This window comes from Thermobia domestica, chromosome 10 (genome assembly GCF_964235325.1).
Source record: "Thermobia domestica chromosome 10, izTheDome1.hap1.1, whole genome shotgun sequence".
Classification (NCBI taxonomy): Eukaryota; Metazoa; Arthropoda; class Insecta; order Zygentoma; family Lepismatidae; genus Thermobia; species Thermobia domestica.
Window position 1 is genome coordinate 89010501 of NC_137463.1, and position 19914 is coordinate 89030414.

The 19914-nt window shown below is 35.2% G+C and overlaps 1 protein-coding gene across 2 annotated transcripts in view; it reads right to left on the reverse strand.

The window, feature by feature from the left end:
* Window positions 1–19914, reverse strand: part of LOC145662542 (serine/threonine-protein kinase SIK3-like) — a 252894-nt gene that overhangs the window by 36560 nt on the left and 196420 nt on the right. For both annotated transcript variants that reach the window (XM_081728218.1, XM_081728217.1), the window contains exons 6-11: window positions 19520–19643; window positions 13590–13681; window positions 10001–10138; window positions 7202–7349; window positions 2024–2139; window positions 1099–1230 (exon numbers count right to left, since the gene is read on the reverse strand). In XM_081728218.1, coding sequence (XP_081584344.1) covers window positions 1099–1230; window positions 2024–2139; window positions 7202–7349; window positions 10001–10138; window positions 13590–13681; window positions 19520–19643 — 750 coding nt within the window. The remainder of the gene's footprint in view (window positions 1–1098; window positions 1231–2023; window positions 2140–7201; window positions 7350–10000; window positions 10139–13589; window positions 13682–19519; window positions 19644–19914) is intronic.

Genomic DNA, 19914 nt, shown 5'->3' on the forward strand with positions numbered 1-19914 from the left:
ATCGTGGCAATCTCTAGACTACTCATTATCTATGTGCAGGACAGACTATTGCAGGACTACAAGCATCCAATGGTTTAACACTGTAGAAACAGGATACTATGTATCAGAATCATTACACACAAACGCATGCAGCACGACACGCAAGTCTGCCTTAGCCTGTTCAAGTACTCGATCTCAACAGTATTGAACAATTATGATGCTTCAAAGGAGCGGACCCGGACAGTTTTATTTTCGTGAACTGATGAATATGTCGATTAACGAATATTTTAAAATCATCCTGGCCAATACAGAAGATTTGCGTTAAATCCTTCCCACGACTAATTTAGGTGTCTGCCTACTAAAGATTACGAATACTTTGCTAATATGGAGATTTTGTCTTAAGCTTATTGCCACAATATATATTAAAAGTTTTATTTTTTCTTTTAATCTAAATCTTGTACGAAAAAATGTAATACGTCCCATGTTTATGGCGTGTATTGTAAAGGAGACTGTGATTACGAGAATGAATTAAAGGTGTAACGAAGAAAGTGGGAGGAAACGGCAAAACCCCGATAAAACCCACGGTCACCATATTTGTTTACCACAAAGCCCACTGGCGCGAGCTGGAATCGAACCAGGAACCCACGCACCAGAGATGACCGCTCTACCATTGGGACAATGCGGTCTCTAAAGCATGTGTATTTATTTACAACTACATTTTACGCCAAAATGTGAAACCTTATTCCCTGAAGAAAATTTAAAAACTAGGGCAGTATAGATTTTCTTCTGATTACTTTAAAGTTCAATTAATTTGAATTCTTTACGGAGTTTGAGTAGATTTCAGAAAAAAATGGAACTATTGTCTATTGAATATCCAATAACGGTTATAACTTTTTTTTTCTTTATTTCACGACATTGTATTTCTGCAAATGGCATTAGCAGACATGCAAAGAATTCACGAATACAAAAAACAACACCATTAGAAAAGATTACACTTTAAATCGAATCCAGTTTTAAACTTGTTTGCAGAATTTGTGTAATTCAAAAGTATGTTTATACTTTTATTCATACTTTCCCCTCCCACATGCCATTTTCGAAATTAATCTTTCATTTTATTACCTGCTCATGCGCTGTATCCCCTGGACCGACAGTATGCCTTCTTACTGTTAAATATTTATCTATTTCCCTCCTATTGCCTGTTTTCTGAATTTCTTCTCCATCTGACTCAGACTGAGGTTCTACATCTCCAAACTGAAAGAAAGAAAAAAATATGTTATTATGTGAGAACACTACTAACATGTACGAGTTTGTTATTATAATCATCATCATCATTATAGGTATTCTGCCCTTATGGCAGATCACTTGCAGCAGCTGAGAAGCTTCCATGCTCCACGGTCATCCGCTAACCTCTTTGTCTTCACGTATGATCTTTCTGTTTTTATATCATTAATTAATTGTAGTCTCCTTCGCCTCCTCCCTCTCATTCCCGCCACCATACCCTCTAGGATGTCCCTCTTGATACAATTTCTTCTTAGGCAATGTCCCAACCAGTTTCTCTTACTCTTCTTAACAATATCTAAAAGTGTTCTTTTCTCACCCACCATTTCTAGCACCCTATCATTCGTTTTCTGCTCGACCCAACTAATTCTTTCCATTCTTCTCCACACCCACATTTCGAAGGATTCCAGTCGTTTTTCATCACTTTTACGTAATGTCCACGTTTCCACCCCATAGAGTACGACACTCCACACGAAGCATTTTATGAGTCTTTTTCTCAACTCTTTATTCAAGGTCCCACAAAACAGACTCTTCTTCCTACTAAAGGCTTCTTTCGCCATTCCTATCCTTGCTTTTATTTCACATTCGCACTTCATGTTGTTATTATAATAAAAACTAAATATTTTTCTTGAGAAATATCGTGTTTCTAAATCAAAACTGAACTTTCGAAATACTCTTCACTTGTAGTATTTACAACTCAGTTCGACATCTTTTAAAATTTTTCACTGATTGTAAAGATCATTGTTTCCTTTGTTCTCCAACTTACCTTTTCAAGATGCTGAGTGTCATTGAGCAAATAAACTGCTGGAATGGTAGGCATACAGACTAATGGTGAACTACCCTGTTCTTCAGGTTCATTCACAGGACTTCGATCAACCAGACCTGCGGGCAAGGAAGAACTTTGTTAATTATACTTGCAAATGTACGTAACAAAATACAACTTTCCAAATCTCTAGATATATTATGCGTGAACTGAGAAATAAGACATAGGACTTAGCTGTAATAAGTCAACCATTGATCTATGCACAACCACTTACTTAGCTGTGCAACTTTGTCAGACATAACATACCAATAAGCTTTTTGCTCCTGATCATGGAAGTTCAACAATGCTCGAATGTGACATTCTACCTGTATATCCAACTTATACAGGATGACCCAATAAAACCTTCTAAATTTTAAAAGCCATAAAAATAAAACTTTTTACAGATAGAAACTTGTTTAGTCAGAAATATAAAATGGTACTGAAAACAGTTTCTAATTACTCTGTTCTGCTGTATGTTGAATAAAACACCGATTGACAATGCAATTATAGTTAATAATACCCAATAAACCCCCCACTTTTTGATCGGCTGTAGTGCTGTCAGTGGATGGGTGAGAGGAGTGGAGGTCGTCGCTTCGGTCACCAAGTCATCATTATGGTTTGGTCAGGAGCCCGCGTACGTAGTCGAAATGTTTTTCAAAAGGAGTTCTGTAATTATAGTGCAAAGAGCTTCTCGCTTAAAGTTTGCTATTACATGTAGAGATGCAAAAAAGCCGGCTTTTTTGAATCGATGGTTTTTTTCACATAAAAAGTCGGCTTTTTTGGAAAAAAAAACCGAGAATTTTGGAAATTTTGGCTTTTTTCATTTTCATGATTTTTCTATCCAAATAGCTTTCTTATAGTATATTCTATAGTTAGGTAAGATTTCCACGACCTGAATGCCATATTTAGCTCTGTAATTCACCATCAAGATGGATGGAGCACATATTTTACGAATTAAAGCTAACATGAAGAATGTAGTATTTGAGGGCAATTTTACAGGTTATTTAACTTTATTTTAACTTTTGAGTTATCGACATTTTTTTCCTTCTCTAGATCATTTTAGTTTGTCATCCGTGTTTCATTTCTAAGAGCTTAGTGCTCCAGCTTCTAGCACGAAAGTTAAACTTACGTTTTTCTATATATCCGTCAAAGCATACGTTTTTCAATATGTCCGTCAAACCGTACTTCCACATTTCTGTACACTCACGTCTGATGAGGATCTTGGATAGAAGATCGAAACGTCACGTGTAAATGTGTTTTTATATTAAATAAGTGCAGTCTTGTTCAGCAGTGTGTTTATTTTTCTGATTTTATTCACAAGACGTTGACTATGATTGTGTGTCACTCAGTTTTAGCGTACTGATTATAATACGTTGACCTTTAAATTTTACATGCAAATTAAATTTTACATGATTTTCCCGTTATTGTTTTACATTTAAAAGAATGACGGGATTTTCCCGATGGCTAGGGCGGGAGTTTCTCAATTTAAGAAATTTACTGACCGGACTTCTTTAAGCTTATGAGACCTCTTCCAGCATAACCCCGTTGTTGAATAATAACACCAAGGCGAAACAAACTTATTTCTGTGAATATGTAATACAAGTACATAAAGCAAAATATCTAAATCAAAAAACCTGGTTTAAACCCCTGCCCCCCCAAAACGGGTTTTTTGGCATTTTCAGAAACAACCATGGTTCTTGCCAACTCTGCTTACTTTTGTATATAGGAGGTTAAAATGTGTTTATTATATACATTGGTTAATCTTTTGGAATTCATAATGTAAAAATGTTGAAGTAAAATTGTTTAAAATATCTTTTCGAAATTCATGGTTTACTTTCGAGGTTTTATATTATTATCGGCATCAACCACTAATTAAATGACTTTCTGTGTTATAGAGAAACGAAACAAAGTCTGCTTTATCGATTTAAAGCAGAATTTTGAAAAAAGCCCAAAATTTCCCAAGCAAAGAAGCAAAGCAGAAAAAACCGAGTTTTTTTCCAAAAAAGCCGTTTTTTTTTTTTCGAGCCCTTGCATCTCTAATTACATGTAATTAAAGTGTTTCTGATTGAAGGACAATCTTGCAGTGGATCGAGAATATCCGAACAACGGTTTCAGCGTTGGAAAATAATAATAATAATTTAACCGACCTAAAAGTGCCTATACGCCTACGAATTGCAGTTATTCGGCTTTCTAGGAAGAATGTAAGAAGAATTTTACAAGACGACCTACACTTTCACCCTTATAAAATTATGATTGCTCAAGAACTTAAACAAGTAAATTCTTTTAAAACGTCAATCATGTAAAAACATCCTGCAAAATGTTGTTCTTTTGTCCAGTGATGAAGCATATTTTCACGTAAGTGGTTATATAAACAAACATTTTCACTATTGGTCTGATAATAATCTATAAATCGTGCACGAAAGACCATTGCACTCTGACAAAGTAACTTTTTTTTTTTCTTCCTTCAATTTACAGAAACAGCATTACTAGTCATTTTATATATATATAAGAAAAAGAGGAGAGTGTAGCAGTATCGTAACGCCCTACGTTTACGTCTATATGCTTGAGAACCTCTTAACGATTCAACTTCGTAACTTAGGACTGGATAACTTTGATATCTAGTTCCAACAAGATGACGCTACAGCACACACCGCTGGGATATCAACGGGAGTGCTAAGAGACTGTTTCCTGGAAAACTTACCGCGTTACATGATGATGTTGCTTTGCCGCTACGTTCAGGTTACCTTAAATCTAAGATTTACACACATCGGTCCCACACTCTTGATGACTTTAAGAGAGTAGTTCAAGTGAAGGTAGAAGTTATTCCACACGACACGACACGTCGGATGATGACAACCTTCAGAAATAGTCTTCAAATGTGAACTGATAACAATAAACAACATTTAGCAGACGTAATTTTCAAAACAAAGTTATTACAAAATGTAGCTTTTAGAAATAATCAAATTGTATAATGAATTTGGTCCTTTTAACTCACAACAAAGTCATTACGAACTAAATTGTTCAATACCGTTGTCAATACCGTTCTAAATTTTTGAATGAACAACTTTCTATCTGCAATACTTTTTGTTTTATCAGCCTTTAAAATATCGAAGGTTTTATTGAGTCACCCTGTACTATTCATATATCATTTGTCTAATAAGTGTGTTTAATGCAGAAAGAGGATATCCAAAATGGTGTTCTGACACATGAATATGGGTAAAAGGGAAAACTGTCTATAAGGATAAGTGTCCATCCTATAGCAGTGCTAAAATCTGGAAAACACACTTCAAGTGTGAATGCATACGGTGGCTATAGAAACCCTAATGACATGTCAAGGAGATGGTGATCTTACTTATCATGACTGAAAAAGAAATGTCTAATGTTTTTCAACAAAACAATCACTATTCACTGTGGAGCGGATAATGTTGGCATTATGATATTGTGTTAGTTTCGACCATACTTCAGGAACATCTGCCTTTGCCCGAATTACCTGCTCGCTGGGTTTCACAGGTTTTAACTTCAGTAGAGTAACGTGCGAAGAGTTCATGCAACTATGTTGGCAATAAGACAGAAGAAGAGCCATGTATTCTTCAAAAACTAATGGTCACATGCAGATTTGGAAATTGCAGAGCGGGCTTCGGTTATATAGGGAACGGAGTGCTATATTTGCATATCGGTACACTTTGTACTACTCTGCGCGCACTATAACTGCAAAACTGGGAGAATTGTGCATCCTCTGTAGTCGCCTGATCTTCACGCACAGATTAAGTGTGCGTTGTTCGATTATTGATGGAGCAGTATAATGTTCGGTATTAGGCCATACTTGTGAGCCAATTGAGGGAGCTATTTGGATTCAGCTGACTAAACTAATAAGCCATCTGGCCGCTGCTGAACAACTTTAAATAGTTTATATTTTAGTCTTAGCCTTCAAGGAGGCAGTCTACACTATGCATGATATAAACGTAAGTGAGTGGCATGCAATATCTCGATACTCAAAATCAAAACAAAGTTAATAAAGTAGCAACGGATTATTATGGAAGTGTTTGAACAGTTCCTATTACTAGTAAATAGGATTTCATTTGAATAAAAAATAACAATATTCTTGAAGTACACTCATGTCCAAAATTATTGTCGCCATGTCTATAAATATGTTGTTGTAGGAATATAATTTGATAACGATTTCGCACGGTATTCTTATAATGTTAGTATGTGTATAATCGGCAAAGACATATATGTGGTAAATTTCATGTCAAAAGAGCAGTAAATAAGAACAATACAATGAAAATAAAACTTTCATGTCCATTTACCAACATTTTGTTTTACTTATTGTAATTTTCGTATTTATAATTCTTTTCTTATGAAATTTACCACAAATACACACTTCCTGATTATACACTTAGTATCAGTATTAAAAGTACCCTGTAAAATCATTATCAAATTATATTCTTAAAAGAAGACAGTTATAGATATGCGACAATTATTTTGGACATGAGTGTACCTACCATCAGCGGATATTATCACTGGATTGGGAAGGCTGGTATTCTCTTAATGGGAATCTGGCAAAGTAACTACCCTGGTCTATAATGTCTCACATGTGTAATCGGTTGGAGCCCAATCAAAAGAGGCTGACTTTATATTTTTCTCAAGCTGCTTTTGATAAGGAATGTATCATTTTTTTCTCATTTCTTGTGAATTATGCAGAGAACTGACATAAACACAAATAGGTTATATCTTCAAAATAAATCCTAGTAAACTTTATATACTAAAACTGTTGGTGTGGTACAATAAATCAAGCTTCTTTTTGAGTACTGTCAAGTATGTTCTTTACGCACAAATGTTGCTGACTGCTTGGATCTGCGTCACTTGCCGATTGTTGCGATGGTGGACGACGTTTTCTATGTAGCTGCTGTCTGAAGTGTTTACTTCAAGCATGTGGTGTAGACACACTTGGAACGTTACAATATATCCATTTTGAACCACTTGGAACTTGGACCCTTACAATATATTCATTTTGAACCACTTGGAACCTTACAAATACTTTTGAAATTCGTAATTTTAATGCAAGTTACTAACAATCAAAAGAAGATCGATAACACGCATCAATGCGCACAACGTCGATTTTGGTACAAGTTAAATACATACCTGTTGTTATACTAGATCTTCGCTGTGGCTGAGATGCTACGGGAAGATTCTGAGATAGTAGTGAGACGTGAGAGTTTTGTTTTTCCAACTTGTCAACCAAAAGTTGGTAAATGGCACTGATGTGATCAAAATTATTCTGTTGCACTGACTGAAAAACAAATAAATAACAAAATTCACTCAGTTCTTATTAGGTAACCGTATTTTTGTTCTTATTAATACCACAAATATTACAAAATCTTTACAGCACAGAAGATTACGAGGTACTGATGTGGCCTTTTTATTAAGTTACTAAATAAATTGAAACACAGTGAACTAATTTTTGGATTGCTGACGAATACACTAGGACTTACTATTAGCAGATAGTTCAACCATGGAAACTAATATCTCAACTCATAGTAACCAAACATGAAATGCAATCAACTTATTCTTTTTCGAGTTCTACGCATATATATACACAAAATGTATTGCTCTAAAACAACTTATAAAAGAGTCTAACTGCGAAATTCGAAGAGAAGAATACTTACACAATAGTAAACGGTCACCTCCTTCGTGGTTATCTAGTTACGGTTTGGGCCTTAGGCGTGCGAGATCCGGTTCGATTTTCGGTGGGAGTTCAAGTAGTTTGGATCCCACGTTAAGCTCTAGGTCCACATCTCAAAGCACCGATTCTAAACGGCACGTTAAACTCCAAATTAACCAATTAAGAGTAAACGTTTATTTTCAATGTGTGATAAATCCCCCCCCCCAAAAAAAAAAACTACGAATTTACGAGACTACATACGTTGTAAGGAAAATAAGCAAGTATGTTCTTTAATTTCCTTTATTACTTGTATTATACATTATCATGTTATTAATACTACGGAAAAACATTTACTGGATGTCAAATACAAGAGTATGTGAGTATGTGAACCATAGGTGAATATATATCGGTTGTTGAGGAAAAAGTTCAGCTAACTTCCTAGCTTGCTGTTGTCATTCAAGAATGTATTCAAAATTTCACTCTGAGTTTCCAACATTGAATAAAGAGGAATATTACTAATTATTTGTTGAGTTATAAAAAACATATATTTTTAAACAGGCATGTAAAATTGACTTTGGGTATGACAGGGAATGACGGAGAGGGGTGTTATTTCCATGTGATATAACAGGGTTCCTAATGATCTGGAGAAATCTGTTTCCTTGACTTCTCGCTGACCTTTGGCACGAAATTCCCTGACAGGTGTTGGATGTCGTTGATATATAAATAGGAATAAATAACGGTGAATATTTATATATGAGAACATTTATTCTACAAAGACAAATAATAATTGCTCACTACATTCCACTTACCACCCACAAAAATCTGAGCAATGTTCCACACTGTGGTCATTAATGGTTGGCTAAGCTGAAGTTGGTGTACAATTAATGTTAGAAAAAATATATTTAAAAAAATTTCCCTGATTTCCGGTCTTTTTCCTTGTGTTTCCCTAAATTGCACTATTTTCCCTGAGTTTTCTCTGACTTCCCTGACCAGTAGGAACCCTGTATAAGGGTCTAAAAGAACTACATAAGAACGGAAAAATCTTATCACTGACGAATGGTACCTACCTGACGCTCGGGACATCCCTTTCTAACAAATCTGAATGAAAGCATAATTTGTATATTAGAGTTACATTCGGCCTTATTTCTTTTATTTCACTTAAAAGACAGAAAAAGTGAAAGAAAAAACTCACTAGTCGGAAAAATATTGGCTATAAAAATATAAATACAGCAAATATTAGTTCTAGCATACACACTTTCCTGACTAGTGAGATTTTCTTTCTTTCATTCATTTTTCCTTTCCTTTCCGACTGTCGAGTTTTCTTTCTTTCGTCGGGTTAGGTATAAGAAATTCCACAGTTAGCATTTAACAGAAAAAAAAAAGTACAAAGATCAGACATATACCAATCGACAGATCCCAGTGAAGTGAACAAAATAATATGGATGAATGTTAAAGCTCATAAGTAGTTCTTGAGAAGTCAGGCAAAACGAATTTGTTTGTTATATATATATATATAAAAGTTGTGCGAGAATCACGCCACTTACTACGATGAAGCTGATAGAGCACTATATTTTCATCAATCCCTTCCTTATGATATTGTAAAGATGACAGTATAGTGTTAATGAGATATAGCTCCAAACTATGATTTACTCTTGAATTTTATTTTCTATTTAACTACAGTGACGTCCAAAGTTGATGCAAATATCAATTCATAGATGGCATCAAGCTGAACACGATATGATAATGGTAAATTCCCATGCGTACATTTCGAGAGAATCAAAAAAACTGGCAGTAAAAAGAATATCGCTTGCTGCCAATAATAATTAGTAATTTTTATTCTGCTAAAAAACATTGCTTATCTATCTATACAGTACATTTAAAACAATACGCTGTTAAGTAGCAGATTGTATCTATTGCTATTTGTGTTCTTCTAATGGTGACACAAATATTCTCACCAATGAGCTGACACTCCCAACGGTTATGCACATACTACTTGTAAGACTACTTGTAATCAGGTATGCTGCAATACAGAAATTATGCTCTCATTCAAAATTTTTGAGGAAGGGACTGTTACAACCACGACCGATAAAATTCTAAAATTCTTCCGTTTTTGCGAGGTCCTTTCAGTTCAATGTGTCACATGAATGAATTCCTTCCACCTCCCCCTTTTTACTTAAGTGCTTATTTGGACTAACATTAATATCTAGAAATTGCTTTATAATTATTACAAAGCATTTGTGACGTTATGACCTTACTTTTCTTGTAAGTATATGTCTTACCTCCAATATCATTTCTTTATTCAAGCCAGGCAACTGAAGCATTTGTTCTATGACTAGATTATTTAGGGACTGACTTCTCTCCTCGTCCATACTACCTAATTCGGAAAATAAGTTTTCCCGATTCAAGTCTGGATCACCCTGGAAAAGACGGAAATGGCAATATATGCGTATTTCATGAAGTTAATAACTATTTAAAAAAAAGACGGAAATGGCAATATATGCGTATTTCATGAAGTTAATAACTATTTAACTATTTTCCACTTATATAAATATATATGGCAATTCAAGAGATGTTAGCAACCTTTACCAATAGGAGAGAGAATACTATTACATATGGCCTATAAGTCACTTGGCACTAGCAGTTATTCGATTTTGGTTTTACTTGCATAGTAGCGCTCATAATTCAATTGACACTATCTGTCATGAGACTATCACTATCGGTTATCAGATTTTTTTTTTTTTTTTTTATTAAAACATACCACTTTTGGTTTGTATTTCACCTTTACATTAAAAATGCAATTTTACCAACTGACATCTAAGCCACCCAGTATTTTAAAACAAAAATTAAAAATACATGTATTTGGTCTACCGCTGTCCAATCAAATCGTTGTTCATGCAATCGAACAAGTAGTAGTCCGAAGGAGCAACGTCTGGTGAATACGGCGGGTGGGGTAAAACTTCCCATCCGACATTTTCTAAATAGGTTTTGACCGGTTTTGCGACATGTGGGCGAGCGTTATCATGTTGAACAATAAGTTTATCATGTCTGTTCTCCCATTCTGGTCGTGTTCTGGCCAGAGCTTGCTTCAAATGCATTAATTGTCGTCGATAACGTTCTCCATTCATAGTTTCACCCGATTGCAGCAGCTCATAGTACACCACACCTTTCATATCCCACCATATGCACAGCATAACCTTTGCACAGTGAATATCTCGTTTTGGTTGTGATGGACCTGGTTCACCTGGTTTCACCCAGGCCTTTTTTCGTTTAGGGTTCTCGTAATGGATCCGCTTCTCATCACCCGTAATAATTCGATGCAGAAACCCCTTTCTGCTCTGTCGTTGAAGCAGCAATTCGCAAATGGTTTTTCGTCTTTCAACGTCTCTGTCTTTCAATTCATGTGGAACCCAATGTGACATCTTTTGAATCATTCCCATGGCTTTCAAGCGTTTGGAGACTGTTGTTTGATCAACGCCTAATGCTGCTGCAAGTTGTTCCTGCGTTTGACACGAATCCTGCTCGAGCAATGCTGTCAATTCTTCGTCTTGAAATTTTTTTGGCTGTCCAGCTCGCTCTTGGTCTGCCAAGCCGAAATCACCACTTCTAAACCGTGCAAACCACTTCTGACACGTTCGCTCAGCTAGAGCATGGTCACCATACACTTCCACCAAAATACGATGACTTTCAGTCGCACTTTTCTGCATGTTAAAGTAATGCAGCAGGACACCCCGCAAAAACACTTTATCAGGCACAAATTGCGCCATGTTCACTTAACTACAAACTGGTGTTGTTGACGCTTTAATCCACTGCCCTATACTACGAACGATACGCGATGACAGGGGTTTGCAACACATGTGTGGATACACGGAACTGTGGGACGCTCCGTTCGTTGCGCCATCTCTTGTCCACCCGCACGAATTAATTCCTAGACCAAATATATAAAGTATACACACAGAGAGATGGTTATCAAAGTAATGGGAACACTTTGCAATGGGTGAAGTGGTAACACTACGGACGCCAGTGCAGTGCCTGGCTGTTATTAGTAGTGTGTTACGTACACATCTGTAATACGTCAGGCAATGTAGAACGGAGGCATGTGTTGAAGTGGGGCAGACGTGGAAACGTAAAATAAGAGACCAATTGTTATTTGCAACACAGATTTACTTCGAATATAAAATTAAACTATAGGCGCTTAAAAAAAATGTTCATGGAATGAATGGAACATATTGGTGTGAAGAAAGAATGAAAGTAGGATAAAGTTTAAATGTTACAGCAAGTGAATAAACCTACAATCGTAATTATTATAATATTTTCTACTTTAGAAATTCCTGTACTTTTTCTCTCTTTCTCTTAGGACCTAAATCCTTGACCTTTGCGAATACAATTGCCAGAAGATATTTTAATACAAGAAAATAACATAAAAAACTCAGAAGTAAGCTTCTAAGTCATCTTTTAGCTGGAATGGAATAAAGTTAACCTATTTCTCTTATTGTAGCATCTCTCTCGCGAGATATTGACCTTTATTTCTAACCTCTTAAAGACATATCCCAAGTTATGTCGTTTTTTTTAAAAAAAAAATTATAATTTTTTCCCGAGTTATCTCGGTGCATTTATAACTTTATTTTTTCTTGTACTTATCACGAAAGAAGCCATCTACTAGAGTTCGAAGTACTTATTTTGCCCAACAGATGTCTCTAGGGGTATTGTAGAGTGTCTAGCGACTTTGTGCTGCAGCGCCAGTGCGTATCTGTGTTGAATTTTATGTAGTTGTTCTCTGTTCACTGACAAGCCGCAGACTCTGCTTTTTAGCTTTTATTTCGGTGGTAATTGTTGGAGTTTCGTTGTTCTGTGATTGTCGTTTGTTAACTATTGGTTTGCTTTTATCTGACTGTCAAGATGGATTACTCTAATTCCGAAAGTGATACCTGTATTTATTCTCGAGAAATCATGCAAGCTTCTCGAGAATACTCGAGATAAAAATCATATCAAGTAGGAAATTTGAAACGTTATTTTATTATGTATTGCACAACACATTATGAATATCATTTAGCAATAAATATGGTTCCTGCACGAATACTTCATCTATACCTATACGTCCCTATACCTTCTTATAGCCACGAGATAACTTGGGATAAAAATCTGCAAGTTTATTTAAGCTTCTTTTTTTATGCACTGGAAAAGATTTATGAAGAGATATTTTTATTATGTACTTTTCTACATTCAAACCATTCAAACAAGCAATAAAAAAAATTGGTACTTTTTTGCCAGAAAATCTCCGGATAATTAATCTTTAAGCGAATTTCAAACGTTGCAAACACAGAATTTTATTTAGCCCAGTTTGCATTGTACTAGTAATTTTGATGTCACTGAAAAGAATGTCTTCCTGTAAGTACTGAAAGAACTAACCAAAAAGTGACTTAAGATTTATGTCCAGAAATATAGTGAATTCCATATGTCATCTGTAGGGGCATCTAATACAACCACGATATTGCTCAGGCATACATGCCAAATGCAAAATTAATTTTACAGTATATTTTTTCAACTTACTGATAATTAAAATGTGATGTGGGCAAGGAAACCATCTGAACTTTAATATTAATATACAACTTCCATTCGTAATTTATTAAGTTAAATTGAATTTTAAAAAATCAACATCAGAAACCATAGACAATGTCTGTTAATATGTATAACCGATCATTACTGTTTGAAAATTATTTCTGTATTTGTTGTTAGAAAGTTATTTATGTATTTGTAGAGGGTATCACTGACTTAAGATAATGTATTATGGTAACGTTTTCCTTTAATTTTCTTCCTTTTTTATGATACTTTAATGTGCCAAATTAATCATGTAGAAACATTACAACATACCTGAGACATCCATTTATGATGCAATATCTGTTTAATACTCAGTCTTTTTTCTGGGTCCACAACTAACATATGCCTTATTAAGTGTTCACAATCTGGAAAGGAAATTATACAACAGTTAAAAAAATAATAACATTATAAATAAACGGTTACTAGTAAGAACACCACATATAATTTATACAATAATAATAATAATAATAATAATAATAATAATAATTGTAATTGTATGAGTTTATATAGCTATTGCTATTGCCGATGGACTGTGTAGAAACAATACTGGCGGCTGAAGAAATAAGGTTAATATATATCACATTTAGAATTAAAACAGTTTACATCCAATAATAAATTACAGGTTTTGTCTACATACATTAGATATTATTATATGAGATGAATCCCACACCTTATCCTTGCAATTCATACAAATACACACCAGCTACTCCATCGTGTGGGCGGATTACATAAAGCTTCGACCTTTACCGAATGATTGATGTCTACAAATATCAGTTTACACATGTTCAAAAAACAATAAGAGACCATTTATACTCATCTCTAACTCTGTATCAATTAAAAGCAAATTAAAGTATTTTGCATTATTTCTCGTAAGGTTATAGCGTGACAGGTGTGGGACGGGTTTTCGAATTTTTCAGTTTTCATAAATGGAAATTTTATATTTTTATCTCAGTTTCTTTAAAGAGTGAGCATTAAGAGAACGTATCTAGTGTTTTAACATGTGTACCACAAGCACTATTACTGGTTCTCCCTGTCCTGTCACCTAAATTGCAGAAACTACTTATATCAAAATTTAAGAAACTAGTTGAACTGAAAGTAATAAACAGCAAAATGAAATACTACACACGACATACAAATTCCATGAACAGTACAAGTTGTATGAAGTTAAATGTTAGATTCTTGAATAATAGATGGAAAAATATTGTTTATTTTCATTACAAACTTCAAAGATTGCATCTCAGGCATTTGTTTGGAAACAAGTTACTTAAATCGTATTTGTTCTTTGCATACCTGACACTACAAAAATACACCAGGAGACACAAAACGCAGGTCAGATATACCAATTTCTTCATGCGCACACTGTAACATCGTGTATTTTTACATATAAACGCAAAGCTTAATAAAAGAGTTTTTTTTTTTTTAAATGCCACATCATATTTTATAAACCTACACGAAGTTGAGTGGAGTGAGGACAGGATTCTTTGTTAGCCATTTATGTGGACCATGATGATCCAACTAACGTCCAAGAATATTTGTTAAAACATTCTCGAACGCTGACTGCACGATAACAGGTGGAACATCATCTTGCACCACAAATGGGGCTGTCGACGTTGTCCCAAGTGGAAACAAAAGCCACATATAATCTTGATACATAATTATATAGCGATCCAAGTTTATTGTGCTATAAATAGGGCCCGAACACACAACCTCGTTAATTCCATGTTTTAATATCCTGTCACTCAGATACTGCTGCATTTGTCTCTTCTTCTTCTTTTTAACATCTAACGATCATAGTTCCAATTATGACGGTTCACAAATCCCCCTTCCCCCTTACGAAACTTAGCTGTATCACACCTATGCTGTTAAACAACTGTGGCTTGTCTTCATGTCAACCGAGCATGCTCTTTCCATATTCCATTCGACGGTTGCAGTCGTCGATTGAATCTAATGGATTAAACTGTACCTCAGTTAAATTCCAGTATGAAGTTTGAATTACATGCAGGAAGATCACTTTCGCGGGCCACATAACCTATTGGATTTCTAGTAAACTTCGCGTAAACATTCCCTACACCAGCTAGACATTTTCCTACACCATTTTGACCACACTATCCTTTGACTTTGACCACACTATCCCAGCATCTACCTCAGATCCTGTAGTTATAAGCTTGACGTGACAGTTCCTGGTAGTCTTGGCGTTCATTTCAACACAAGTTCCATGAACACTCGGCCAGCATAACACTCATCTGCCACATCATAACCAGGACCCAGCAGAGATCGCTCATGCATTGTCATATCAATATTGGGCCATTCAGCTCCCTTACACGTCAAGATACAAAGGTTGTACTTCAAATCCACTACTATAAGAATATGCATCATTTGTTTCATACAAATACAGTGAAATTTCCACAAAATATAAGTAATTTTCAATTACTCTGTAATATACGATATAGAAATATAATGTAATGTAATGCTTTTAAAAATTCCAGTTAATTACTTATTTCGAACTTAATGTCCCTCTTCAATATCGAGGCTACATACGGGTAATGAAACTATTGTTTAATGGAGGATTTGAACCATATGAACTCTCACCGAGAATAGATCTAGGATATCTTTTACACAATCCGAAAATATTTATCAATTAGCCATGACACAGCCCTACAATATTTCAGTTTTCAATTATGTAACGTGTCATGAAAATTAAGTTTCATTAACAACGTGAAATTCAAAAACTTACAGTCTCGTTTTATACATTTTCTTTTCTTTTTTTTTCTTTTTTCTTTTTTTTTGTGTGTGTGTGTGTGTGTGTAAGTGTATTTTGATTAATTTATTATAAGAATTTCACACGCTACCCTCGAAGATCTAATAATAATAGCATGATCAATCAAATATGCAAGATATGTGTGCGTGTAAGTACAAGGAAAGAAAAGAGAAAAAGGAGAGAGTTGGAGATAACATCAATATGTTCTCCAAGAACTTGTTTCCTGTCATTAAACAACGTCCTTGATCAAATATTAATCGGCAGCATCACGATTCTCGTCCTTCTTATGATTCGGATGTATGTCAACACTAAGCGTACTCAAGATAATAACCCAACTCTATCTAATATGTATTATGTCATGCGTCACATTTCCCTTTCTACACAAGACTTTCCTATAATAATATATTCAAAATGATCGGCACGAATGGATGAACATATTTTCCCTTGTACAGTGAAAGACGGTTCATTTAGCATTCTTTTTACTATTAAACTTCTGAAGTATGTGCTGCTTCATTACAATCTTATGTTCAGAATTTAAAGCGATTTCTGATTTGTAACAGTAGCAGACACACAATATACCGCGAACGCTCAGTTCTTCTGATAGAGGAAATACGTATGTACTTTTCAATATACCTGGGTATTTACCACTTTTTTCCATAAAGTTCTACAACTAGACTATAAATGTACAAATGTATGCAGCGAAGCTTTAAATAAGCGAAAACAAACAGAAATAAATAAATAAATACTTTCATACTTTTCAACCATCTGACATCCGTAAATTATGCCGTGAATAATATGATGAGTATTGTGTGGTTATACATAATCCGAGGTGTGTAAACATTGAACACCACTGCTGCTATTAATTTCACTCTACATCAAAGTTTTCTGCCTTTTAATTCACGAAACTTCAACTGTCTCATTACGTTAAGCTCGCCGTTGGCTACCTATCTATAGCCTCTACCTTAAAAAAATTAAAACTATGCATACGAAAGACATGCGTAGTAGTTATTTCGATACACAAAAATATACAAGAACAAAGTGAAACAGTAATTGTTGCAATTGTTCTCGAACATGGTAATATATAGAAAGGTGAATGGAAAACTTTGCAATATCATGGTCATTTACTTGCTTTACGTATCAAATTACAACGAAACCTGCCAAAACATAAAAGTACACGGCATCGTGTTGCACCGTCTGAGGCCACCTTTTGGCTAGTTCTTCATCCCACACTGATATCACTTCTTGTCCTTTGATGACAAGAACTCCTGCAGTGAAGCTTCCATCTCCAATTGGTTGCTGAACCATAACATGCTCAAGAAATAAGCCATTGATGAAACAATAACCCGAGAGTATATGGTCTAAATTCAGGGGCGGCTCTAGAATATTTTATACCCTAGGCGAAAAACATGTCTGCGCCCCCATAATCTTCTTCCCCAAACCCAAACCAAAGTGAAATCTTGTCACCATTGACATTTTCACCACATCATCGCATTGTTACCATTTGTTTAAAAATTAAGTAAATTAAAACTTATCCCCAATGCCTCTCTCTATGGTATTAATAAGTAATCTATAAGCCAATTATTTTATTTTAATTTTATTATTATTATTATTATTTTCTGTGGTATTTGGAATGCAATTTTACCAATATAACTACAGGACAACAGGAAACTAAAGTTTTACTGTAATGTAAACCATGTCAATGTTCATTGTAAATATAAAACAAAAGATGGTTAAGACAAAGCAAAGATGAAATTTCTCAATTCATTTTTAGTTACTTTGAATTTGCGTAATTAGTCTGTCGACTGCCGAGTAGCTTAAAAAATGCCCACGTCAGTTGTTATCTGATTATATAAATTCCATGATCTGTGAAATAATCTGAGTAATCGACAGTCTAGGGCGGGAAAGCTGGAAGAGGTGTGTATTTGGTAGGAATGTGAAGGGATAATTCTTGAAGTAGGGCTTCAGACCTTAAGTTTCCATTGACTATCTTATGTAGAAACTTCAGGTCAGTAACATTTCTGCAAGCATCTGGAGTCTGGATATTCAGATAATGCAGATCTTATTTACCCATAGAATGAACAGTGGGAACACGGAAACGTACTATGGCCTGATAGATGTTCTTCCGCTCCATATAGGTGAGGAGTAATTGATCTTGGGTGATCCAACTTTTCATTAATTTCCTCCTCCTAAATGTGTAAGGCGCTGGCGCACGTACGTTTTGGCTAATGTTGATAAATCTCACGTAAAAGAAACCGCCCCTAAATGTTTCCGCCCTAGGCAGCCGCCTAGGTTGTCTATATGGACGAGCCAGCCCTGTCTAAATTACATGTGATTTGGCATCACTTCAATTCCCTTAGGTTTCTGAAGTTTATTCCGGGTTGTTCGAAAGGTACGAGTTTTTGCATTGTTTTGCTGCAAAAGGGTGCGTTTTCTGTTCACCAATGCAAGATTTTTTAAAAATATTTTTTTTAAAGCATACAATGGCATACATCCTCTAACTGTTCGGAATACAGGTTGGTACTGGTGTTTCAATCATCCAGAATAAACTCGTATTGAATTATTCCTTCATAATCCTGGCACTTGTCAGAGCATTGCTAGAGAGGACCGTATTTGGTAATAGGTTTCGAGACCTGACTCTTGTTCAACTACTCTTTATACACGATATCGTTTCCGAAGAATATTCTCTTTTCTTCGCGCGTTATCATTATCTTCACGAAACGCAGACTACGTGGGTTTTCCAGCAGATTTTGCACACATCCACTTGTCTCCTGTTTGAGTTCTACTCTATTTTTGAGACACAATTCGGCAGCCCAAATGCTTTTGCCGAAGTCGCGAAGATAGAGAATCACATAGGACTGTGAGATACGAGCTCGCCAGACCTTGAATTTGCTTCTATGGCCTGACGCCGACTTCGGAATCCTCCTTTTTATGGCCTACTTAACCTTGATTATTCAGCGAGGCGTGGTTCTTGCAACACGAGTGAAATTTCTTGAACCATATGATCGTTGCACTATGATCAACTGCCCATGGGTTACTTCGGCACCGAGGCTATATGAGGTACAGACTTATAGTTTGACGTAGAATCCGAATCACAGCTTCCACCGAAAATCGAATCCGTATTTCACGCGCCAAACACTTGAATGCTAACTATACACCCACGAAGGAATTCAATGAATTAGTTTTTGGTAGACCTTCATCTTTGGGACTGTGAAATCACACCGAAAGGCAGCATTGCACAACCTTTCAAGGCACTAAAGTATCACTATACCCATACTAAAGGGCATCTTCCGACATATTCATTCATTTACTAACCTTGCTGCTTAATGACAATAATTACCTATAACAGAAAACATTCATAATTATTATTCTTTGTATAATGTTACCCCAATTTATTGTATGTAAATATATTAATGAGGGTCGAAAGGAAAATTAGCTATGAACTTACCTGCGGACATAAAATATGGAATTCGGAACTTTCCTGAGATGACCCGTGTACGAAGGCTTTGTAGCGTAGTACCATCAAATGGTAAAGCACCACACACTAAAACATACAAAACAACTCCTAGGCTCTGCAATACAAAAATAAAATTAGTTGCATGGGTATAAGAACTTGCAACAAAGTATTAATTCATTAATGAATTATTACAATACAGTTTTTTTTAAATACTATTTGTTCCTATTAAATTTAGCTCAGAAAAAGTACTCACACCAGGGACTTTCTACTAATTATAGGAAAGAAAAACATCTTCTAGAGTACTTTAAATAGCTTTCGCTGAATTCTAGTCCAGAACAATTGGAATAATTGAGTTTTAAAAAAAAGTGATGTGCAATTATATTAAT